This window comes from Lichenostomus cassidix, chromosome 23 (genome assembly GCF_008360975.1).
Source record: "Lichenostomus cassidix isolate B80296 chromosome 23, HeHo_3.0, whole genome shotgun sequence".
Classification (NCBI taxonomy): domain Eukaryota; kingdom Metazoa; phylum Chordata; class Aves; order Passeriformes; family Meliphagidae; genus Lichenostomus; species Lichenostomus cassidix.
In genome coordinates this window covers 4,258,787-4,284,055 of record NC_139503.1, presented here as the reverse complement: position 1 = coordinate 4,284,055, position 25,269 = coordinate 4,258,787, and the positions used below count along the sequence as shown (strand labels likewise).

The 25,269-nt window shown below is 46.1% G+C and overlaps 1 protein-coding gene across 9 annotated transcripts in view; it reads left to right on the top strand.

Annotated features, from left to right (window-relative positions):
* The window catches only part of LOC146427882 (lethal(3)malignant brain tumor-like protein 3), a 39,306-nt gene extending 15,492 nt beyond the window's left edge, over nt 1-23,814 (top strand). For 7 of the 9 annotated variants that reach the window (XM_085081410.1, XM_085081409.1, XM_085081408.1 and 4 more), the window contains 11 exons: nt 170-246; nt 1,752-1,837; nt 5,440-5,550; nt 6,713-6,827; nt 6,929-7,028; nt 7,852-8,028; nt 9,361-9,492; nt 9,876-9,937; nt 12,276-12,442; nt 16,902-16,964; nt 19,796-23,814. In XM_085081410.1, the coding sequence (XP_084937536.1) occupies nt 170-246; nt 1,752-1,837; nt 5,440-5,550; nt 6,713-6,827; nt 6,929-7,028; nt 7,852-8,028; nt 9,361-9,492; nt 9,876-9,937; nt 12,276-12,442; nt 16,902-16,964; nt 19,796-19,924 (1,219 nt within the window). In that variant the 3' untranslated portion in view covers nt 19,925-23,814. The remainder of the gene's footprint in view (nt 1-169; nt 247-1,751; nt 1,838-5,439; nt 5,551-6,712; nt 6,828-6,928; nt 7,029-7,851; nt 8,029-9,360; nt 9,493-9,875; nt 9,938-12,275; nt 12,443-16,901; nt 16,965-19,795) is intronic. The other 2 variants (XM_085081403.1, XM_085081407.1) reach the window with 2 other exon arrangements.
* The last annotated feature ends 1,455 nt before the right edge of the window (nt 23,815-25,269 follow it).

Sequence of the window (25,269 nt, the reverse complement as noted above, 5' to 3'; positions counted from 1 at the left end):
AAAACCTGGTGTTACACATTCTAACAAGGTAGTGCTTGTCTTCTACACCGTGATCACTCCCACTGAAAGCATCTGCTCACCCAGCAAAGGCCTATCAGACAGCATTTGAAATCCTGCCTTTCTTTTTGCTTTCAATCTGACTGGTGCCAACTTTCCCTCTTTGATGCAGGTGTGAAACGAGCAGCCCATATATCCGTCCTGTTGGCTACTGCCAAGAAACTGGAACCCCACTGACAACACCACCTGGTAGGTTGAAAGTGAGACTTATTTCCTGCTTCATCCAGAAACACTGCAAAGTGTATCTTCCACATAATTACATATTTGCAAGTTCCAGGTTCCCTTCGGAACTCTTTGCTGCCTGAACAATATTATTGTTTCTACTTTTTGCCCCTGCAATTTATGTTGCTACACAGTTCTTTCAAGAAATTGAACAGGGTTTGGTAATTTGTAATTGAATTTGGTTTCAGACAGGAAAGAGTGATAAGGATTCCCAGCATTTCCTTCAAGGTGAGCTGGCAGAAAAATGATTTCCTAGATGGAATTTCTGGAAATCACAGAATCACAGAATGCTCTGAGTTGGAAGGACCCACAAGAATCATTGAGTCCAACTCTTAAGTGAATGGCCCATACAGGGATTGAACTACAGCCTTGGCAATATTAGCACCATGCTCTAATGATTCCCTAGGTGGAATTTCTGGAAATGGAAGAGTAACTGAGAATAAAACACATCTCTTTCTGCTGTACTGGAATTTGGTAAATGAAGAAAACGTTGGCAAATGAGAGAGGACAGAATGTACAGGGAAACCAGTGTTGTTTTCAGGCCTTGGAAGTGCTCATCCACCTCAAAAATAGCAAACGTAAAAAAATTAAGCCTGACATTTGCCAGACTGACAGGCCTGGAGCAAGAATTCCTGTATTTACTGCGTTCCAGGTTTTGTGGAGCAGGGAGCACTGCTTGATCCCTCTGCACAGGTGGAATTGGCTGTAGATGTAGAAGGGGCTGTGAACATTCCCTCTCAGCAGCACCACATCAGTCCCTGCTCCTGGAAGTTTCCACAGGTTTCTCTGCCATTCTCTGCTCATAGCAGATTTCCTGTGCCCCCAACAGAACCTGCAGACAGTTCTGGTCTCTCTGCTGATGGACTTAAATGCAGCAGTTTGCAGGATGTGCTCTGCATTTAGTCACTACACCCTCCTGCCAAAAGGAACCAATCCTGGGGGTAAAAATTATGGAAATAGAGGCAAAAAATAGAGCAGTTTCTTAAATGTAATTGGCAGGGAGAGACATCCCAGTGTTGTTAGAGCTGCACACCCATGGAGCCTTTTCTCTCCAGGCTGCTGGTTTTACTCAGCCCTGGGTGAGTGGGCAGCAGGAGAGGAGAAGTTCCTACATTCTTACAGGCACTGGCACGTAGAGTAGTTAATAAAACAGGAAATTAATTTAGTGATGCCATTGCACATCACAGAATCCTCTGACTAGCTCTTAATTGGAGTTTTCTCTAGAGAATAAGAATTGATTGAGCTGTGCAAAAATGAACTGGCCAGGGTTAAAACCCAGTGTAGAACTGGGGAGCTGGTGGTGCTGCTCTGGGTGCTGGAGGTGGTGGATAGGAGCAAACAGGTCACTTTCCAGCACCATCCAGTAAGTGCCAACAAGCATAATAATCATGTTACAGAGCTGCCTTTTTTGCTGTTTGTAGCACTAAACGTGGGGATTTTCTTACCTAAATGTTAATTCTCTGTTTTTTCAGGATACAGGGATTCCAAAGGCTTCTCATGGGAGAAATACTTGGAAGAAACTAATTCCCAAGCAGCCCCAGCAAGAGCCTTTAAACTGGTGGGTGAATCTCTTTGACTGTCCTTGCTCAGGTGCTTTTTTCACCCCTTTTTTGCTGGAGGCTTCATTTGAGGGTGGTTCACCTTGTCTGTGCCAGGAGACTGAAACTGTGGTTTCCTTTAAGATCATCTCAGTGCTGCTAAAACAAAAACACACAGCAAATTACAAGATGTATTTTTTTTTAATGCTATGGAAAGCTGGCTTGGAAAGGATTTTTGACTAAGTATCTTCAGTGGCTCCATTAGCAGGTTTAAGGGAAGAACCTTCAGTCCACACAGGCAACTTTGACTTCCAGAGAAATGTGGGAAGTGCCTCACAGGGGGCACAGAGAGGGGAAAGTGCAGCCATCTGATTTCCTCTCTACATGAAGTTTTTAAAACCTCCCTAAAATTCACCTTGCAGTTGGGCAAATCCATATTTCCCTGGCTGGTGAGGTTGGAATTAAGGTAGACAAGTTCATATCAAGGGTTTACTTGTAATATAGATCACAGTCCTTCTGGGGAGGAGCCAGCTGTGCCCTCCACAGAAATAAGTGTATTAACAGATGAAAGAGCATCTCTGCCAACCCCCTGGCTGCACTAAGACCATCCTGCAGACTCAGTGTGAAGGTGCTTCTCTCAACCTTGGCATTGTGAGCTTTTGTTTCTTTCATTGCAGTTTATTTATCTGGAAACTCACCGTGAGCAGAAACAAAAAAAAACCTTCAAAATAACTCCATAAGTACTTTTAAATTGATTTTTTTCCCTTCCACACTGCTGGCTCACCTCACTAAACTTTGCAGTGCGTTTAAAAACTCTTCCATGCCATTCTGACACTTGTCTTGGTTCCTTTTGCTGAAGTGGGAGCTGCAGGTTAATACCTGCTGCCCTCCCATGTATTTTGGTGGAAAGGTCTTTGGTACTGAGGAGGAAAAGCAATCAGGGAGGGCTCAGATAAGGGAGGCAAAAATCCAGCCAGCCAGGTTTGATAATTGCCATATTTCAGCAGGTGTCCACGTGAGGCTGATGCAGGCTGCAAGGTGGTGTCAGGGAGGTGAGAGAGGTTTTTGCCTCTTTAGAGAACTGTGAGGCTTTAACTGGAGTTGTGTGCAGCACAGTGGAACCCCAAAACATCCCTGGGATTGAGGCTTCCCAGGGCTAGGAAACACATCTGGGAGCCAGGGAGAGGATGAGGGAATTTCTGGAAATAAATTCTCTGTCAGTGGGACACAGTTGTTGTCCCCAGGGTGGACTAAGCCTTTTTGAGCCACACTCCTAAAATCCCAGTTTAAAAGCTTAAACCTCCCAGCCCAAGTCCTGAGTAATCTGCCATTGTGGCTTCCTCCCTCAGATTTTTGGGGTCTAAAATGTGGTGAGAAATGTCATCTGAACATAAGAGGGCTTTGCTCAGGACAGGGAGCCTGTTCAGTACTGAGAACTCCCTTTTTTTGGGTTCTTCCAAAGTGAAGTGTTTTACCAAGGGGGATGCAGCTGCCCTGTCTGCCTCCTTTCCTGCTTTCCAGACATTTCTGCAGCCACTGTTCTGCTCCTTCAGGTACCAGGCTTTGGGACAAGAGTAGAAGGACCAATTCTGACTCTCATGAAACTCCAGAGTGCAAATTAGCATCTAAAACTGTGGTTCAAAAATGAGACAGAAAAGGTATTTGATAAATCAGCAGCTAATAGAACTCTTTCAAGATCAAGCCTCGTTATTTTTCGGGCTTGGTTGGACTGAAGTGCAAATAAATGGCAAAGCTATTGATTTTTAAAAAATTATTATTATTCCAGCTAGCAATTACAGGAAATCAGTACATAAAAATGCGGGTTGAGAGCCAAAACAGGCATTTCTCACTGAATTAGCTTTTAACAATTTTAAAGAGCTGTCTTACGTGGTCTGGAGACACAGGTCATCAGCACAAACAGGTCTTGGGTCTGGATTTCTGCCCCCTCCACCCAAAAACTCAGGAGGCAGTTCCATTGTAAGCATTGCTATTTCAGCCCATCCTCTTGGCCTGGTGATTCCAAAACATTTATAACCACTTGGCAAAAGGGCAGCAACCCTTCAGCAAGGCTTAAACAAAGAGCCTGGCACCTCTTCTGGCCAGGATTTGGACCTTGAGCACTCAGATCTTCCTCAGGGAAGACAGACAAGCTTGGCTGGTTCATTAAGATGCTCTTGAAAATAAAACCAGTTTAGATTGTCTGTTTTCTGGTGTGTCCAATGTCTGACAGCCCATGGATAGATGTCTGTGTCTGGGTGAAATGACCAAAGAGGAACATCAGGTTGGTTGTTAAACCTCTTAGCTCAGGAGTGGATCTCCTTCCTGCCCCCAGCAGTAAAAAGGGTAAGGAAGATTAAGAGGGAAAAGGGATTATAATAATTTCATTAACCTGGTCATGTTCAACTAGATAATTTATCATTTCTTGTGAAAATCCTGACCTCTGTGTGCAGAAGTGAAGAGGGACATGTTTTGAATGAGCATCCATAACCCCCAGCCGAGGAGGTCAGAGGAGGAATTTGCAGTCAGATAAATGGGAAAATTGGTAAAAGCTGGTTGGTGCTTAGCACTTGCATCTGGGTGCTGCAGAGGGCACACATCAGGTCAGAGGACGTTCTGGAGTTTTCCCAAAGTCCTTGGGGTTTGAGGGAAAGGGTGAGTCAGCCACTGCAGGGGAGGCTCTGGGATTGGAGCTGCTCTGAGTCCCAACACAGCAGTTCCCAGCAGCTGTTCACAAGCAGCGTAGTTGTTGTCATAAGAATCAAAGGGTGACCTGTGTAAGGAGGGTGACTGTGATATCCAGGAGCTGCTGCCAGGGAGGATGTAGGGTAGTGAAGAGAGACTTCTATTGGCATGTTCAGGTGTGAGAAGTGGGGAGCTGGCCACTGTCCTTGCTGGTGTGAGATCACAGAGTAGTCAGGGTTGGAAGAGAGGCTGGAGATCAGCCATTCCAAGCCCCTGCCAGGGCAGAGTCACCCGGAGGAGCTGACACAGGTGGGTTTGGAATTCTACATCCAGGCAGGTTTGGAATGTTGCTGGAGAGGGAGACTCCACATCCTCCCTGGGCAGCTGTTCCAGTGCTCTGCTTCCCTCCATGGAAAGAACTTCTTCCTCATGTCGAGGTGGAACTGCTTGTGTTTTAATTTAGTGCCATTGCTCCTTTTCCTGTCCTTTGTGCCTCTCACACCTGAGAGCTGACACTCTCCTCTGACACCTGCCCTGGAGACATTTATATGTACTGCTGAGATCTCCTCTCAGTCTTCTCTTCTCTAGAAGAGCATGTCCCTGCTCTGTGGGAGATTTGCTGTCAGGCTGAGGAGGCTGTGTGCCTGGAGCTTGTGGTGGTACCTGGTCTTTTACCCATGAGGGAAGGGCCTCCTGCCCTGGCTGGGAAAGCTCCTCTGTGCTGAGCCACCTCAGGCTGCCTCTCCAGCATTTGGGGCTGCTGACAAACACTCAGCTCAGTTCTCTTGGGAACTCTGATTTTAGCTTCTGAACAGTCTGCCATGTGGGTTAACCCAAAGCTCCAGGGGTGGATGGAACCTGGAGCACATTTCATTCAGAGCAGGTACCAGCTCTGAACTCCAAGGCTCTTTAGCATTCTGCTTACAATCCTCTCTTCCAGCGTCCTCCTCACGGATTCCAAGTTAATACGAAGTTAGAGGCTGTGGACAGACGAAATCCCATCCTGATAAGAGTGGCAACAATTGTTGACAAAGACAACCATCGCATTAAGGTATGACCTTGCTGCAAAGTGCAGAGCCTGTGCTGAGAACATCAGGATGGGCAGGGAAAACAGGGAAAACACTCCTTTGGAAGGAGGAGCAGCAAACAACAGCCTGGCAGCTGATGTGGCCCTACTGGAAATGATTCCTGTTGCTTTGTTTTGCTGCAATCTGATGGAATTGGCCTGGTGTTAGTTGCTGTTCTAATGTAACTGTTTTGAGCTAACACTTGACAGTGTGATTTCCCATCTCTTGGCATTTTCCATGTGATCTCTGTGACAGAAGGCAGCGTGAGTGTTCTGCTGGGAGAAGCTGCCTGACTGGTTTTTTTTCCTACCAGGAAAGGAAAACCCAAAGCAATTTAAATGCTGGTACATGTGGGAAGCAGCCTCATTCTCCAGTACAAATTTGTCACAGAAATGCATTTTTACTTAGTCTTTTTGTGCAAATATCTTGCCAAAATAATCTATTGTGCTTTGGCTTCTGAGGAATTAAGTAGGAGCCAGCTAAAGTGGAGGTTGCACTGATAGAGGCTCCATGGCCACAGGTCTCCTTCCCAAAGGATGATTACAAGGGCAGGAGTGGAGTTCAGTCCCCATTATCTGGTTGATTCTCAGTCTCATTGCTGTGAACAAAAGCCAAGCTTTGCCAGTTCATAGTAGCATGATACTCAATTCATACATTTAAACTTCACAGCATGAACAAACCAGGAGCCTTTAAACTCCAGTAATCCTCAGTTAACCTGACCTGGGTCTGAGCTAGCTATTGCCAGTCTCTTCATCCAGCAGAAAATTTTAACTTGTTCACTGCAAAACTCACTGAACTTGTTGGCTTTTGTGGTGTTCTGGGATTCTCAGAAAACAGAAGAATTAAATAAGCATTTGTGTTTGCATAGCTTTGGACTTTGAGTGTAGAGTGCCCCACAGGCTGTGGGGTGACAGACTGTGTCACAGTCAGACTGTGTCACCAGAACCTGGCTGTTCTGTAAAACAGATGCAGGAAAACAAGGAGTTACCCTGAGCACAGAGGTGATTGTGCCTGACTGAGAGATTGATCTGAAAGGTTGAATGAATCAGCCCCAAGCTGAGCAAGGTGAAACAGAGGGGGACATTAACATAACAGCTGAGTCATGCCCTGAATTGTGTCTCTCCCTGAGACTTCTGCTTCTTTCAGATACATTTTGATGGCTGGGACCCTCACTACGATTTCTGGGTGGATGCAGACAGCCCTGACATCCATCCTGTGGGCTGGTGTGACAAAACTGGACACGCTCTGCAAGTCCCTCTAGGTAAATACAGGACACCATATTGTTGTGCTGGATAATTTCCTAAGTGCAGTCAGCTCCTCACATGCAAATCTGTTTGACTTCCTTTTTTTTGCTGTTTTCAGGTGCTGAAGATCCAGAGGGAGCAGTGGGACAGGCGTGTCCTACTCCAGGCTGCCAGGGGATTGGGCATGTCAGGGGCCCCCGATATGGGACACATTACACGTATGTGCATGAGTGCTCTTAATAATAATAATAATAATAATAATAATAATAATAATAATAATAGTAATCCAGCACCAGTCAACTGCACTGCACTGAAATGATCTCAGGGTGGTTATTCTGGAGATAGTTGTAGCTGCAATCACAGCTCCCTCTTGTGTCTAAGCAGGCTGTTTGATAATAAATTCTGTTTATACCACTATGTTCATTATAGCTGTGATGCAAACAGATGCATTCACTAAAATTTCTACATTCCAGCAGTACTGAAGGAGTTATTTTTGTGAAATAATATACCCAGGAATAGCATGCAAGGAGACAGTTAATGACAGTTAAAGAGGGTAGGATGTTAAAGTGTGAGTGAGGAGAGCTGACTCATGTTTTGTGCTCTGCCTTTCAATTTCTTTTGTGCTCTTGGAAAAGAAAGCTTTTTCTCAAGTAAATTATTTTAAGAGCCAGAAAACAGTCTCAGGTGGGAGGTCTGAAGACCTGGTAATTTATAATATAGTTTAATGTAGTAAAGCTTTGAATTTTTCAGACTGAAAGTTGCAGAACTCTGTTGACTCATGAAATGTTGTTCAGATAAGCAGGTTACAGAGGATGAGCTCTGCTTGTCCTCTGAGGTGGCTCTTTAACAACATGACTTTGGTTTTTAATTTTGCTGTGTAGTCCCCTGCTTTCCCACACCTAAAGCAGGGTAACAGCACCTCCTGAGAGTTTGTGGCCTCTTCTTCTCTGGGTTTGTGATGGATTTCTCTGCCTGAGGCAGAAAAAAGTGAATGTCTGTAAAGCTTTCATTGCCCTCTGTCTCTGTGTTTGTCTATCACAGCTTAGTTGGCTGCCCATACTCTGATGTGAACCTCAGCAGAGAAAACCTGTTACAGGACCGGCTGAGTGGGGAGAGACCTTCCCCTGGCAACAGCATGCAGAGAGCCAGGAGGATTGAGGCTTCTGCCCCACTGCTGGGAGCAGGGGAGTCTTCTCAGGGGGACTCTTCACAATCCAGGTGAGCTGGATCTTACTCTTGGCCAGATAGTGGGGAGCAAAACCATTTACAAGGATGAAAACTGCTGGAATTGGCAGAGAAGCAGCAGAGCATTGAGTTCATCTGTCTGCAATATTGACCCGTGCCCCAGACACTCTTAACACAGAGCAATGCACTTTTATACCCTCATATGCCTTAATAGGTTTCTTGATTCCTTAATCCTGGGGCTCTGGTCACATTCCAACAAAGGAAATTGCATTCTGTCTCCATAAATTTTTCCTTGCTGCTTCAATTTAAAATATGTTCTTTTCCTTCGTTTCCTGTCCTAAAGCTGTCAAGCCAAGGTTATTTTGCACTATTAAACTGTAACTGTGATCCACCCTGGGCTGGCTGAGCACTGTGTGTGTATCACTTAGCAGCAAACAAGCTGAGCTCTCTCAGATACTTTGTTTTCTTACAAAAAAATCTTGCAATTGAGCAGCATTGGAGGAAATTCTGCATTAGTTCTTGGAGTGCAGGGGTCAGTTAAACCTGTCGTGGGACACACCAGGACATGAAGGATTTTATTAAGATCATTTTTAGCCTTCACAAATCCAGTCTCTAGGGCAAACTCCAGCAATACTTTAGTTCTTTGTTGTATATGAAGGCTTATCTATATTTTAAAGTTCATCTGTTTGTTTAGATTTATAGCATTTTCAAGATCTGTTTGTCTAGAAAAATGGAATGAAATGCATCTTTCCCCTCCCTGGCCTTCATAGCCAAATTGCCTTCTCCTATCCCAAAACTATGCAGGCATCTTCATTTCCCAATTTCCACTCCAAAATTGATTGTATTTCAATGGCACTGTTATCATAAAGCTCTCCCAGGACATTTGGGATTCTGACAGAATAAATGGCATTCTAGAATTGTAATATATTTCTTTTCTACTAAGTATTTAATTTCCTGGTAGTGGGAGGTCTGATTCCAGCCTGTAAATCTGGTATCACCCTGCTGCTTGTCCAACTCTGTAGCTCAGTTTATGCATCAAACTTAGTCATGGAAACTCTCAAATGTTATCCAGAGGTAACAAGAGTCAGAAATCCTAAATCTCTTGCTTTCACCGTAGCACAGTGGTTTCCTGTAGCTGCTGGGATCAGAGCCTGAGTCCACAGAGGCTGATTTATTTCACACAAACTCTCTCCATCCGTGCAGAAGAGGAACAAAGCACTTTGTACTTAGAGAGGGGAGAGGAAAGTTCTGCCACAAGGTGGTGGTTGTTGCTCTCACTTGCCAGGAGCAGCCAGCTTTGCTCTCCTGTGGGAAAAGGGAGCAGAGGATGTCAGCTCAGCTGCTGTCATTCATTTGTCTTTCCAGAAAATCTGCACCAGACAGTGAAAAGTGGTGTCAAAGCAGCATCCACACTCCATCAGAGCAGTCGGAAAACAGTCAGGAGAGAGACTGGGGAGAGGAGGATTCCTCTGCAGACATCAAAGCCACACCAAAAATGTAAATAAGATTTTTGTGATGGATTTTCATGCGTTAACAGTCATGTTTCTTGATGCTGCTGCTGTAGCTGAAATAAACACATAAATAACAAACAGCCCAATTTGATCAGAGTTTTGCAGCAGTGTTTTAGAATGACATGGTAAATCTCCTCCCTTCCTCCTGATGTTTTGGGCCATCTCTTTCTTGCAGTAAACTCAGATCTGACTTCTGGCCCTGAATTTAATAGCACAGCCCTTAGCTCTGAGAGAGGTCAGGGATGGAGCTATTGCTTATTTTAAGAGGAAAAAGTTTTTCGTTTCTATAAATCCCATTAATCTTTGTATAGAGAAGAACTTGCATCCATTTCTGTATCTTCTGAAATGTTTTGTAATTGATGCTTTCAGGCTTGGGTGCTCACATGCCTTTATCAAGTTCCAGCTGGTGAAACAGGAAAGCAATGGGAAAGGTTGGTTAAATTTTACTCCTTTTTTTCTCTGTGTGAGCATATCTCTGCAATATCCCCACAGTCACGAGGAGCATTCAAAACTTCACAGCTTTTTTTTGTCTTTGATTCCACAGTCAAGAGAAAGCACATGCTGGAGGTGATGGCAATGGTAGTTTTTCTTGCTTTAAAATGAGGAGGAAGGGTAAAATGACTTAGAAGTGAAAGGTTTGATACTTTGTAGAGTGGAGCCTTGTATTTATTAACTGAGAAGACAAGTTTGCAGTGGTTTTTGTGCCACTGCAAACTCCTCTGTAGTGACAAGGGGTTCCCAAACAGTCTGTGACCTGTGACAGAGCCAGCACAGGGCACAAGGGAGACTAGCTCAAAACTCAGCAGATGGTTGAGGTTCCATCAACCCCTGTTTTTACATCAAAAACATATTCTGAATTGCTGGGGGACTTCTTTGAGGTTCTCTTGAGGATGAAAAAGAAAATGAAAAATTAAATGGAAAAACAGTGGGGTTTTTTTTCCTGGTACATGACAGGTTAAGTTTTCAGAGCAGCTTTCTGCTATCACTTTAGCAAACCATATGCTTAACTTTCAGATTTACTATAAAAAGCCATTTCAGAGAACAGAGCTGACCAGGCTTTTAGGAGGATTTAACATGGTAATAAGTCTCCAATCAAAAATAGCTAAGCAGGCACAAACTGGGACAGGTGCCTAGCTTTTTTTTTTCTTGCTTTTTTTTTTTTTTAATACTCATTTTTACCTCGTGCTGAGTTCTGCAGTCAGAGCTGAGGGATCTGCCAGCTCCAAGCTGCAGTTACAGCTGGCAGGGAAAGCTGCCTACTCTCCCCTCACATTCACCTTCCATGGAGTGATAGAAATCAGGGGAGGGAAATGCTGCAATAATCCACTGACCTGTAATTTCACAATTACCCAGAGCTTTCCTCCCAGCTACGTTTAAACTGTGAGATCACTGCTTCTTCCTCCGAGGAAAAATCACTTGTTCAGGTCATGGTTTGGGTCTTACTCCAAGGATTTGGATGTAGTGGAGAAATGGAATTGGTCTCAGAGGGAAGCAGTGCCCACCCAGAAGGGATGTGGGGGAGCCTTGGGCACGAGTGGGACCTCCTGGAGCAGGAGGTGGGGACAAGACCAGCTGCTCTCTGTCACCAGCACTGGGACAGTGAAGCAGGGGAGGAGGGGGTGACAGTCCTCTCAGGAGCAGTGTCCTGTGCCCTCTTGTCACCAGCAGCTCCTGAGCTGAGCAGTTCTTGCTCAGACTTTATTTATCCTCCCTTGGGGTCATTATTAGGAATTTGATGTGTTTGATACTGTCATCAAACATGTCAAAGGACATGTCTCTCATGTCCTTTAGGGATGTGGAGATGAGCTGTGGGGACTCTATGTCCAGGGGAGTGATTGTTCACTAGGACAGGTTTTACCTCCAGAGCTGCTTCCCCTTCAGCTGTGGGGGGAGCTGGCAAACCACGGGAATCTGCTTTTCCTTTCTGTTCCAACTGTTTCCCTCTGTGGTTTTCACATAGTGACTGGCTCACTCCCCAGCTCTAGCACCCCAGCCCACTGCAGCCGCCGAGCAGAGGCAGCAGGAGCAGCAGCACACGGAGCCTGCCGGGATAAAGTGGGAATGCCCTGTGGATGCCACGGGATGGCGCTGGGCATCCTGCACGCCCGGGGGTCGTGGGCAGCCCCCTGTAACCGCTGTAAACCAGAGGAATGTTTCCCAGCTTGTTCCCATCCTTGCCTGGCTTCCTGTTGTATAAGCAGCACGTCCCTGCAGGACCATGACTCTGCGCTGCTCCAGTGATCTCATTAGGGAGGGGTGATTTCTTCCTCCTTTTTTGCTTTGGTTTTCAAAGCTTCCGTCACTTGACACATGAGGAGGGAGTTGATGTCTGGAGGTACCGTGAGCACTCGTGGCCTGGGAGTCTCCTGGGGAGTGAGGCCAGGCCGGGCTGGCAGCACAGAGCTCTGGCTACAGCTGGGGCTGGAACTGTGCCATCAGTTCCCAGCCGAAGATGCTGTTACCAGAACTCCTCCACCTTGTCAATAAAATGCTGCAAACATCTTCTCTGTTAGCAGCATGACATCATTTTCCAGGGAAGAAGCTAATGATAAAGCCTCCAGCCTGGCAATCTTATCTTTTTTTTTCCTCTTTCTCCTGCTCAGGAGGGTGGGGAGAGCGCCCTGAGAGCTCAGTGTGCCACTCAGTAGCTGTGCCTGGCTCTGCTCTCCCTGCCTTGCTTTCCCCTCCAGGCTGTGACCCTGCCTCCTGCTTTGTTGTAGTTGCTCCTACTAGAAGCCTGGCTCTGACTTGTCTCATTTCCTTTTCCAGGCCCTGATTTGGATCTCCAGCAGGCCCTCCACCAGTCTATCTTCATGCCTTCCCTGGCCTCTAACCCGACCCACCGCCTCCATCTCTTCTGGGAGCAGCACTGCAGGCTCTTGCCAGAGGTCTCGGGCCTCACAGCCAAACAAGTTGCCAAATGGACTGTGGAAGAGGTGAGTTACCTGTTCCCTGTTCCACTCTCCTGGGCTGCAGGAATGCCAGAGCACTCCTCCTCTGGAGTGCTCATTGGGAGACATCTTTATTTCCTTCCCTTTCCTAGGCAAGGCTCTTCTGTTTGCTGTGCATATACCACAGCTGACTCAGCTGGAAATTAGACCCAAAGCCCTCTGTCAGGGAGGGGAAGGATCCCTGTTAACTCTCTGACATCCACAGCTTATTGCCCTCAATAGAATTGCCTCCCTTCCTCTGTTTATTTACCCCTTGATCTCTCAGTCCTGAGGCCTGAAGCATCATTCAGACAGCAGATTCCCTTTCTCTGATCTCCCTCCCCCTCTGCTGTGACTTTGCTGCTGATTCACTCTTACAGTGCAGAGAATTCCAAACTGCACTGTGCATGCCCACTCCTCCTGCGTCTCCCTGCCTGATTCCCTGGGAGCAAAACTGCCCACAGCCTGACCTGATTTCTCGCAGAGGTAGCTGTGCAGCTGGAGATGTGTCTCTGCAGCTCTTGAGATGTCTCCTGTAATTAGGTGGTGTGTGAAAAAGCCAGAGTGTTTTGTGTGCTGAGTAGTTGGTTTTTGCCTCCATGCCTTGGGCATAAATAATACTTGTCTCTGCGCTTGGGAAGTGGTGACAATTTGGATCCTGGTGCTTAATTGTAGGGCATTTAATTCCAGAGAAATGTGCTGTGGTGTTGTGCTTGCAAGGATGCAGAGAATCTGCAAAGCTGGGAAAAGGTGCTGCTGTTCTTGATGCAGAGAGGATCTTCAGAGGCTTTTAGAAAGTGCATTTTCCCTAAGTGCCTCTTAATATCAGATAAATCCAATCTTGACTTTGCTCTTCATGCTGGAGGAGTGGTAGGAGTCTGGTGGGAATGCAGTGACATGGGAGATGGGAACAACCACAGGAGCTGGGAAAGGGATGGAGCAATTAGTGTTGATGTTTTGAAACTTGGTCCTTTTTTTTCTTGAGTTGTTGTGGTTTGATGGTGGTGTTGGGTTTTGGTTGTTCATTTTTTTGTTTTTATTTTTTAATAAAAATATGATAGAATTAAATTCATACCAAGGAGGAAAAAAAAATCTCTGAAAGATTTACTGTTCCTGTCCTTTTGAGAAAGCTTCCAATGATTTGTCCAAAAGGTCTTTTAGCAAATCAATAAAGTCAGAAGCAGATAATCCTCTGACATGATAATCAAAATCTCTTTCTTTGGGATAAAAGAGGAGGCTGGTTCATGGAAGTACAGTGTCAGGATCCAAGCCAAATAAAATTTGTCCTTTGCAATTGACCTTTAAAGCAACTGCTGGGTAAATTTAACTGGGATATTAGTTTGATAACAGATGAGAATGAGCAGAGACCACAGGACATGGATGCACAGCACTGGATATAGTGATTCAGACTATAAACTGGAATAAACTGAACTCTGCTGCAGCCTGGAACAACTGGGGAGCTTTTGGCTGCCACTAGCAGTGAGAATGGCACATTAAAAAGCTCAGTTGCAGCACCACAATGGACTGGCTGAAGTCATTACAGGTTTTATCTTGAATTTCACTAAAGTGGGTCTGGTTTTGCAAATTATTTTCATCACAAATTCTCAGAGGCATCAATTTGAAATCTCTCTGAGCATTTGCAGGATCAGCATGTGCAGTGCAATGTAGCCACAGTTCTGGGAGTTGAAAGCAGCAGGACTTGCTGTGTTTCAGGGAGTCCAAAGTACATTTGGTCTGTCGGCATTTGGGCTCCCAACATCTTCCTGCAGGGCAAACATTTGCCTTTGGGTTGTGCTTTGAACTCTGCTGCACAAAGGAGTCCATTCTGCTGATCTGAAACAGCAGCGATGGGGGTGTAAAACTCTCCTTTGGTTTCAGGCTGAAGAACCGTTTTTATTTTATAAAACCCACATTAAGGGAAAAAAACCTTTGCTTTAATTCTCTGCTGGTTGAAACAGCTGAAATGGCAGAGCAGCAACAGCAGTATTTAGGGGCCCTCAAGCTAAGAAAGTCATGGTAAATGCTGAGCAGTCACCAAGAGTGGTTACTTTACTGCAGCTTTGGTATTTATTGAAAGCTTCCTGTCATGTTTTCAGAGCACAGCCTATTGACTCATAGAAGAACATTAAGATGTGCTAGAGTTGTATTGTTTGTTAGTTAATCCTGCATCAAAAGCTAATACCTGGGGGGACTGTCCTTGTGCCAAGTGTTTGTGGCTTTCCAAATCCCAGTTAAGCCCAGCTCCTGTCCCTGTTGAAGGGGTGCAGTGTGGGGCTGCTTTGTCACCAAGGGCCATCGATCCTGTGCTGATCTCAGCATCACATCAGCACCTTCCAGAAGGGTCACATCCAGTTTCCAGGGTGTTCTCAGGATTACACAAAGCTCTTTTCCAAGCCTTTTCCCTTCACCGGTGTGCTTTGGGAGTGTGGGTGTTTGTAGCAGACAGTTCTGGGAGGCCTGGGGTGGTTATAGCAGGAGGTGCCAGCAGGTTTTCACCTCCTCATAGGAAAGCTCTGATCCCATTGTGTTCCCAACCTGTCCAACACCTGTCCCACCCTCACCTTGAGCCCCTTCCATCTCACGCTTTCCCAGGGTTCAGGGCTTCCCTGCCACTATTGTGGGGTTGTGTTGATTTCCTGTGGTGTCACTGTGTTCTGTCCTTGTGCTCCTAAACCTCCCTTGTCCCTCAGCTGCCCAGTCCTGGTTTGGGAACTCTCCTCCCCAGCAGTGACAGGCCAGGCAGGTCACTGTGGCTCAGTGGTACCCAGGCTCTGTCCTGTGTCCTGGGGACCTTCTCTCCCATGTTCTCCTCTTGCATCTTCCTTCTCTCTCTGTTCTTCATTCCTGTTAAGCCCCAGGGCTCCTGTTGGTTTAAGAGGCCTCTCCAGTGGCTCAGGGAGCTTGCAGTGTCCCTACAAAGGACTTCTGGGGCAGGTCAAAGGTGTGTCACTCCGTGTCTGTGACAGCAGCCAGCAGCAGTTGTGCAGGGAAGGACACAGGAGCAAGGCAAGCCCAAGTCATTCCCTGGAGGTGTCTGCCAGCCTCTCAGTGCCACAGACACTAAAGAGCACTCAGTTCTCACCCTGAGGGCTCCACCTGTCTTTGAAATTCTGGAAGGAACCAGACCTGGCAGAAGGATTTTCATTTGTGTTTTAGTTGTTAGCGGTGGGGGGGACTCAAAAGGAAAGTGGTCTTTTGAAAGGAGTTTATGAAAGGAGTTTGCACTTCTACAGAAGAAAATTTGGAGTCGCTGCCCAACAGAGATGTGGATTTTAGGGGTTCCCTTTAAGATGGAGTGGAAGAGAAGGATGCTCTGCTTTCAGGTTACATAACCGAAACCATGAGAGTCAGAGCTGCTCCTGCCAGAGCAGAGCAAACCTGGAGGGCACTCTGAGAGCCTCATTCCTGCCTGGTCAGAACTGGGGGGAGGGAATGACTCTAAGTCTAGTGGTAGGATGATCTGGAGGTGCAGGGATGTGATTTGGGAGAGACTTTGACAATTCTGAGTTGAAGGGATCCTGCATCTGACAGTGACCCCTCCCAGCTGCTTGTTTGTGTACAGGGAGGAAATGTCACATCTGCAACAACTCACATGGTTATGCCTCATGAAACAGAGCTGCTCCTGCAAGGGAGCATCCAATTAACAGGGGATGTTTGATCTGATTCTGCCTCAATATACAAATCTCCTGTGAACCAGTGAAGCTGCAGCTGGAGAAGACAATACACATCAAGTCATCCTCAACTGCACACAAGCCTGCGCCTCACACTCCTTGGTGTTATATAATGTAGCTCCAGGGCTGCCTGCTTGACTCCAGGGAGATTATTCCAAATGTTAACAGATTCCTTGCTTAGAAAGGTTTTCCCTGACGTGAAATGTAAAATTAACTTTTACTTGTTTAATCCTCTTGGTTCTGTGGATCCTGTGCACACAGCACGGATTAAATAAAACCAAAACTCCTTTCCTTCCCTGCTCTTCTGCCTTTGGATGTTGGTAAACCAGCAGTGCTCAGTCAGTTGGTTTATCTTGTCTCTTCCAGGCAAGTCATCATGGGAAACTGTCTAAATCCTTTTTTCTTGTTAGTTTTACTTCCCAGCAGTACTGTAGAGAAAGTGAAATCGTGAGTGGGTTTTAAGTAGTATAAGCCACATACAGCTTTTAATGTGGAAAAATGATGTTGATTCTGTGAGGATCTTTTAAAGGATTGGAGAAGCTGGATTCTTAGAGGGAGAGAAACGGTCAAATGGCAATGAGGGGTAGTTACTGCTGGTAACTAAAATATGCAGAAGAGTTGCAGCAAATCCCAGCAATGTTTTTCATCAATATCCTTCATTCGTGTGAGAGTTTTGAGTATTAAAGTTTTAAAAATTCTTGCACAGAGAGCTCTCATACAGAAATACGAGGGTTTTGCTTGATGGTGTCCCATTTTAATTGTCTGTGTTTCCTTTCTCTCCCATGCCATTCCAGGTGGTTAGCTTTATCCAGCGTTTACCTGGCTGCAAAGAACAAGCGTCTGTGTTCAGGGAAGAGGTAAGTGGGGTGTGCCCAGACCCTGAGCTGCACATCCCTGGAATTAAGGCAGAGAGCTCAGGCCTGCTCAGCCGTGTCTTTGCAGAGCCTGTGGCATTTAGGAGGCAGCTTCAGCATGGAGCTGCATTCCAGCATGGCTAATTGCATCCTGCTGCTTTAAATTTCCCCTGCAGTTCCAATCGCTGAGCTTATGCTTAACATCCTGTCTTGGAGCATTGTGCCATGGGTTTGGCACTGCTCTGAAGATGTCCTGTTGGAATGGTTGGTGAGGATCTCATCTGCTGCCTCTAACGAGGACATGTTCCTGCTCCTCCTGGGGAGCCTGGCAGGCACAGGGTTTCCCAGGAATTGCTGGCTTCCCCCGTGGGCTGGGGGGAGAGCAGGAGGGGAACCTTTCCTTCTGACAAGCAGAGGTTGGGCAGTCAGAATGTCCTGTGTGTGCTTTGTCCTGTCAGTGCTGCCAGGGGCTGGGCTCTGCTCCTGTTCCTGGTGTGTTCACTGTGGCTTCTGGGAGACCTCCATGGGCTCGGGGTGTGGCTGTCCTGCTTTTGGGCACACCTCTGTGGGTGGATCTCAGACAGGACCCCTGTGAGGGTGGGCAGGCCCTGGCACAGGGTGCCCAGAGAAGCTGTGGCTGCCCCTGGATCCCTGGAAGTGTCCAAGGCCAGGCTGGAGAGGGCTTGGAGCAGCCTGGGATAGTGGAAGGTGTCCCTGCCATGGCAGGCGTGGAATGGGATGAGCTTTATGGTCCTGAAATGAGCTTTAAGGTCCTTTTCAACCCAAACCATCCCATGGTTCTGTGATTCTGTTGTCAGAGCTCTCCTGTCTGACTGTAAAAATACCAGGAAAGGCCTGGAGTCACTTCTCCATGGCAGTGAGTGGAAAGGGCAGGTCTGTAATCACTGTCTGCTCCAGAGCTGGCTCTCTTTCAGGGGGAATCAGGCTGCAGTGCATTTTGTGGATTTATGTATCTGTGTTTTGTTTTCCCTCCTTTTAAAAACCATGCAGACTAGCAGAAAACAGGAAGCAAAAGAAATGGAGGCTTGCAAAAAGCACTACCCACAATGTGACAACATAGTAGAATACTTGTTAACTGAATATAGTGGGAATAGTGAAATTTATTCAGATGAATCCATCTTTCAGTGTAGCTGAGCGTAAAGGATTTCTAGGGAAGGTGTATTCAGAGGTGAGATGTACCAGCAAATCTTGTAATGAATCCAACCATTCTCCATGTATTTTATTTCTTCTGGTCCTGAGCACGGCAACTGCTTTCTGTTTCTGAGAGTGCCATAGCCATGCTCTGTTTTAATCCTTATTTTCTGCAGCCTCCAAGTGTGATTCTGGATTAGAGCTGCTTGTGTTGTTTCTCCAGTTTTTGCTCAAACCACATTGTCAGTTTGAAATTAAAACCCTTTTAGCAGTTTGGCTTTGGCCAGAATACAGGTGTGAGTGAGAGGAGAGCTGAACTCCCCCTCACTGCCCATTAGCTGGGATTGGCTTCCAAGTGCTTCATGTCCAGGATAAATAAATCCCTTGCAGACTTCCCTTTCTGGGGGGCTGGAGAGAGAGAAGTTGCTGCTTACATTAGGAATGAAGAGAACAAATTGTGCACAGAATTCTAAAACCCATCCAAATAAGATGGAACAAAGAAATTAATAATAAAGCACAGACTCATTTCTAGATCCAGCTCAGGGCAGGACTGTTTAAAATAAGCAAGTGTGAGGCAATGCAGTGAAAATGAAGCATAGGAATAAATAATACTGGACACAAAAGCATTTTGTAGAACTGTTTTCCAGCAGTTTTTTGCTCCTCTTGGCTCTATTATTTAATTTAAGCAGCAGTCCCATTTGTTTCAAGCTATTTTTAACACATTCATTGCAGCAATGTAGACTCGAGGCAGCTTGAAAATACAATTCAGGGACGTGGTGTGGCCATTTGTGGACTGGGAGCACTCCTGTCATTCCCAGGGGAGGAATTAACTTCCTAGTTACTCACAGTTATTTAAGTGGGAGGTTAAGTAACTTGCTGAGGGTCTCTCGTGTGGTGAAAGGTGAGAAAACCAAATCTGTCTCCCAGCTCTTTGCTTTAATTATATGTTTTCTGAGCTTACTCAGTGTTTCCTCTTGCACCAGGCGTTGACATCCAAAAAAATTGTAGTTGGGAAGACTGCAAAAATAGCAGAATTGTTATTCTGGCTGGGCTGAGTGTCCAGTGGTGTGTGCTGCACTGGTGAGCATCAAGTGAGAGGAGGAGACGCTGTCAGTCTCTGTAAATGGACTTTAATGGAATAACTTAGGGAGACACATATTGTTTGTCTGTGTCCATTAATCTTTGGCTTCATCCCTGCAGCATTTGGGGTTTATATTAATTATATCTGTGTTCTCTCTGCGGATGTTGTTGCTCGAGTGAATTTTTAACCTTTTCTGGAAGCAGTGTGTCATGATTTCACTCGCTGCTACCTACAGCATCCTGGATTTTCACTTGGTAGTATGTTAATCACTTGTGTCATTTGCATCTAATTGAATATATCTCCTTGTTGATGGGTTAGGAGACTGTGTTTTTCCAGCCATGTTGCATCTATACAGTACACATGAAATCATGGAATGGTTTCAATAGAAGGGACCTTAAAGCTCATCTCATTTCCCCCCTGCCATGGGCAGGGAAAGCTGCAGCTCCTCCATTTCTAGGACAAGAGATGAGGTCTGTGCCCCCTAAAAAGGGGACATCATGGGGTGCATGTGCCAGAACCAGGGAGGAATCCCAGAATGACCAGAAGTGGGAATCCTGCCTGTCCCTTGGTGGCTAATCCTGTGTCCTGTTCCACCCTCCAGCAGATTGACGGCGAGGCTTTCCTGCTCCTCAAGCAGAATGACATTGTTAAAATCCTCAGCATCAAGCTGGGCCCTGCCCTGAAGATCTACAATGCCATCCTCATGTTCAAATCTGCAGAAGACAACTGAGCAGAGGCCTTTGGAAGATCCCAGGAGGAATTGACAGGGAATGGATCTTTGGCTGTGAGCATTACAATGCACGGGACAGGTGGATTGGGACTCAGATGTATTTTAAGTAGAACTTAGTAAAAATGTTTTGAGGTTATAAAAATCCTGCCACAGTCTGGAATATGGGGCAGCTTCACTTCCAAGAAGAGGATATTATTATATTTTGTAATTGAATTTGGTTTTGATATATCAATCTCTTTTTGAGATCGAGAAGAAACCTCCAGTTCTAAGGGGAATCCAGGGTAGCATTGGTGGAGCTGCAGAAGCAAGAAGAAAGTTTTGAGTAAAACTGGCATTGTGTCCAGTGATAGTGCCTGAATGACTGAGTGATCACCAGCAAGTTTAATGTGCTCTGTGTAATAAAAGAAAGAGTGAGGAAGGAGGAAAAAGATGCACTTCAGAGCAACTCCCTCGTATCCTTCACTGCTGTGACTCAGGAGCTGACCTTTCCAGGACTGATTGTTAAATTCGAGTTTTTCCTACTGATCCTGGTTGTTGGGATACCCTTGGCTGCTTACACCCCAGCAGGAGGGGAGCATGGGCAGAGGGTTTCCATCAGGGGTGGCTTGCACTGGTTCAGCCAGGAACGAAATGTCCTCATTCCTGTCATTCCCTGTCAGGAAGCAGGGGCTGTGCAGGTGGGCTTTGGGTAGGCAAAGATCCCATAAGACCATCTGCCCCTGGAGACAAAGAGATACATTTTAGCTGTAATTTTCCCATCAGGGCTTTTGTGTAGCTGCTTCTGGGCCAGGAACACCTTCTGGCAAAATGGCACAAGCAGGAGCACTTGGGAATTGGATGTGTTTGTTCTTGTCCTCCCCACTGTCAGCCAAATGCTAGGAATAGGAGTTGGAAACCCAGCAGTGGCGAGAGTGTGTGTATAAACAGATTTCCTAGAAACAAATGGCTTTTCTTTTGAACAATCCAAACTGATGAGTGTGAAGTGCTTTGGCCTTCTCCCCTTGAGATGGACTTTGGTGTGTTCTGCCAGAGAGCTGCAGGGCAGAGCAGCTCCTCTACCCCTGGGAGGGAGGCAGGCAGAGCAGACAGGGACGTGAGATTGGAGAGGAGTCAGGATTTAAACAGCAATGTGGAGGAACAACTACTCCCCAAAAGAGAGAGAGCTGCTCTGTGTGGGGAAGGGAGTGGAGCCTTTCTGTTCTGCACGGGCAGCCTGTGCTCTCCTGGTGGCATGGAGCACAGAGCATTCCTGCTCCATCAGAGCCAGTTTTAGGAGGTTGCCCATGGACATCCAGCTTGGTGGTTTCCACACAGGTGTTTCCTGAGCTGTCCTCTCCCCCTGGGAGCTTTGGGAGATGCAGTGAGTCCTGCTGGGCTCTGCTTGCTGTTCCCTGGCAGCACCAGCTCATGGCTCTCCCTCTGGCCACTCTCCCTGATAGCTCTTTAGGTGTTCTAGAGCCACCTGAGCTCAGGCAGCCCTTCCAGCCCTCCATCCACAGCTGCCAGGGACCCTTTGGAGCACTGGGGTTGCATTGACCTGGTGCTGCCAAAGGTTCTGCCAGCAGCCTCTGCCAGGCTGCCTGGGTGTCTCAGCCATGATCCATCCATGGGCACCTCAGAGTTCCTTGGCATCTCTGCCACCAGTGTTGGGAACAGGGAACACTCTGTCCATGACTGTGTGGTGACACAAGGAACACACTTGTTCTCCCTTCCTGCATCACCCACGTCCTTTGTCCAACCCTCCTGCTGTGGAGAGAAGGTTTCTTGTGACTCGTCTGAAGCAGAAAGTTCCTTAAAATTGTAAATAGAATCCACACCACTGAAGCCATTCAGTCCTGGAATAATATTTAAGAGCAGTTTGTTTCCTTTTTTTTTTTTTTTTTTTGGTAAGAATTTAAGGAGATTAAGCCTTCACAGAGAAGACACAGGTTTGGTGGGATATTTAATAGCTGAACCATTAAATAAATTAACCAAATATCAGCCAGGCAGCTGCAGGGGAGAAATATACTGCAGTTTTAAGGACTAGGCAAAGATTTAATTTATTAAAATACATTTCTAGTATGGTAACCAGGATATTCACCAAAGATTTATATTCCTTTATCCCACTCTGCTCATCCAGTGTCAACATTAAGACTTGAATTGTAAGTGGCATGTCCTGTCCTCCGACAGAACTCGCCTTCTGGGCAAAGCAAAACTGTTTCTTGACAACTGGAGCAGAGGATCCAGAGCTGGTCTGTTTTATTCCTGGCTCTCCACTGACTTGCTAAATAACCCTGAGCTCTTCCTTGCCTCACTTTCCCCCTCTGTGATGCCCAGCCAGGCAGGGCAAGTGCAATTTTGCCTTTTTCTTGTTTCAAGCAAGCAGGTCCTGCCAGATTTTCTGTTTCACCTCCTTCCTTTGGGAGCCTGAGCTGGGGGACAGCAGATTGCCCCTAGCAATAAACCAAAATATAATATTAATTCCATTTCTTTTACTACATATAGATGGAGGATGAAGAGAATTGGTTAAACAAGCAATGAGATTCTAGTCAGTGAAATTATTCAAACAGAAGAGAAATCTTTAATCCTTGGGGCTTCTGAGCCAGCTGGATCAAAGAGGAAAATGTGTACTTGGAGGTTGTTCAGTGACAGCCAGCACAGTGCTTTCAGCAGGGGGGAAGGAGGAACCTTTTAGGGATGGAAGAAGGAGGAATGTGCTTCTTGTGCCTTTTTTTGTAATCTGATAATTGTCTTTGCAGAGCAAGCAAGAATGTGCACACATCTATTACCCACTGCTTTCCCAAATATAGCTGTATTCCAATAAAATCCGGCAACTTCACAGGGCAAAAAGACTTCCAGTGCCTTCACTGGACACATTTAAAACTTCCTAATATTTACAAGATTGAAAAAATCTAAACCAGCTCATCTATTAGCCCCATAACTTAGGGATTCACCAGTTGCTGATGCCATTCCACTTGTGTCAGGGAGTGTTTCTCTGCCCTGTGTCTCGGTGAGTTGTTCCTGCTGCCTGTCCAAACTCTGCTCTGCCTGTTCCCAGCCCTGTGCCACAGCCAGGGCTCTGCAGAGGCCTTTGGTTATCTGATGCCTTGTCTAGTTTGAAATGTGCACTTTGAAGGAAAAATCCAAAAGTTGTGGCTCTGTGGGGAGCAAAGCTGAAGCTGGTTAATGCCAGCTGGGGTTGGGAGGATTTTGGGTCTGCTGGATGTCAGCAGGAATCAGTTGTTGGCCCAGCTGAACCCAGGAGTCTCTTAAAAATAAAAATATATTCCTTAGAAGCAACCCAGAGCTGTGACAAATTCCCATGGGCCAGCAGTGCAGTTGGGAAGTTCCAGTTCTCAAAATCGTATTCCTGGCTGTGTTTCTGTTCCCTTATCCCTGTTTCTAAAATCCAAAGCAATCAAATCTTTTCTCCTTTTCTCCTCGGTTGGGAGTCCTGTTAGAGTTTTTCTGTGCCATCACCAACAATTGTCCTTGTAATCCAGCAGCAGCAAATTTCAGCTCTGGGTAAAGAATTGCATTAAAGTCAGACAGGAGAGTTTGGTGTCGCCAACAGCAAAACTCCACAGCTGAAGGAAAAACTCAACACTCAGCCCAGGGATAAGCCAGTTCAGCTGTACAAGATTTCCTGCCTGCTACTTTCATGCCCTGCTTAGGGATTTATACCACAGAGAGCTTTAAAGTTTTTGACATCCCCCCCCCATCATGTGATGAGCCAGCTTATTTTGGAGATTCCTGTGAGTTGAACTGGAAACACGTGCAGGGATGGGAGCAGGGGCTCAGAAATGTCTGCCTGTTTTAAACCAAATACTTGAGCTTTTCGACTCTAGCCATGACCTTGCAGTCCACCGATGCTTTCCTCTGGAAATGTGAATAAAATTAATATAAGTTCACAGCTGGTTTGTTCCTTTGTGTGTGGGGATGACTCCAGGAGTGCTCTGGGAGACAGGGCTGGCACTGGGTGATGCCTAACCAGGCTACCTGAAACAGAGGCCAAGACAAATTAGGAGCATAAAAAGCAGATAAATTTATTCAAGGCCTTCAAGGTACACTCAGGCAAGCAAAGTCCCCCTCAGGGACTACACCCAAACTGGACAGTGGGTCAGGAGCTCTTCACCTTTTATCAGTTCTGTCCTGTTAGCATGTTGGTCCCTAATTCTCCAATCACCCCTCAGTGATGATGTTAACACCCCAGCCCTGCTGCCCCCATTTCACCCTTCTTTACATATTTTCAGAGCAATGAATATATCCTTGAATCTCTATCCAGAGAGCTTTGTTTTGGCTAAAGGTGCTGGGAACAGAGGTTTTCAGCATTTTATAAGGAGCACAGAACTACACCAAGTTACAGATACATGAAGAGAAAAAACCCCCAAAAATTATTAATGCATCATGGGAAGGGTTGATCATCACATTGTTGTCCTTCCTGTAAACACAAACCTGGCATTCACAGCACAAGGCAGCATCTTCATTTTTATCTCATGATGACATAAATATCACTCACATGTGTCTGTTTTCCCTTAATTCCTCCTGAGCTTCTTCACTGTGTGTCCTTAACAATGACAATTACCTTACCTGTTTCTGCCCTAATCATAATTAGCTGATAAATGGCCAAACACTCTCTAATGTGCCCCAAAATCAGGCATTGAACTTTTCCTCCTGCTCCTCCCCAGGGGTGTCTGGAGCTGCACCTGCAGCAGGTCACCCATCCAAGGGCACAGGGGCTGTGGCCACATCAGCAGCTGAGGTTTGCAAACCTTCTGAAACTAAAAATATTGGAGAGTTGGCTCCTAGCCATAATTTCTAAACTATCCCATCCTCGAGGTAAACATTCGCTCTCATTGGTTTTTCCCTTCCAAAGTTTTTTGCTTCTATTTAAACCCCGGCTTGTTTGCTTTTGTTACCGTGATTGGATTCCCGGTCTGGGGAGCTTGGAGCAGCTCAGGAACATCGACTGCTGCTTTGTACTCTTGTTGGTTCCCTCGGGGCTGTGCTGGGATGTGTGGCTGTGTCCTTGCACTTCAGAGATTGGAGTTTTCTCCGCAGCAGGGATTTTATTTTTCCCCATGATTTTGATGGAGAAGTTTGAGCAGAGCAGGGAGCATCAATCACCCAAATGGCTGATTGCATTTGCAGATCATTCTGCTCAGGCAAACATGGAATTTTTTGTCCCAAGTCATATTTCTCCTTGGACAGGGAAAAACCTGCTGTTGATCTTTCTGCCTGCTCAGGTTATTCTGTGTCAGCCCTGACCGTGCTCTGTGGGATTTGTTTGTCCTTTGTTCAGAAACCATCCCACAGTTCCCAGTGGGGTTTGCAGACCCACTGGAGGGGCTGGAGGTCTCTCATGT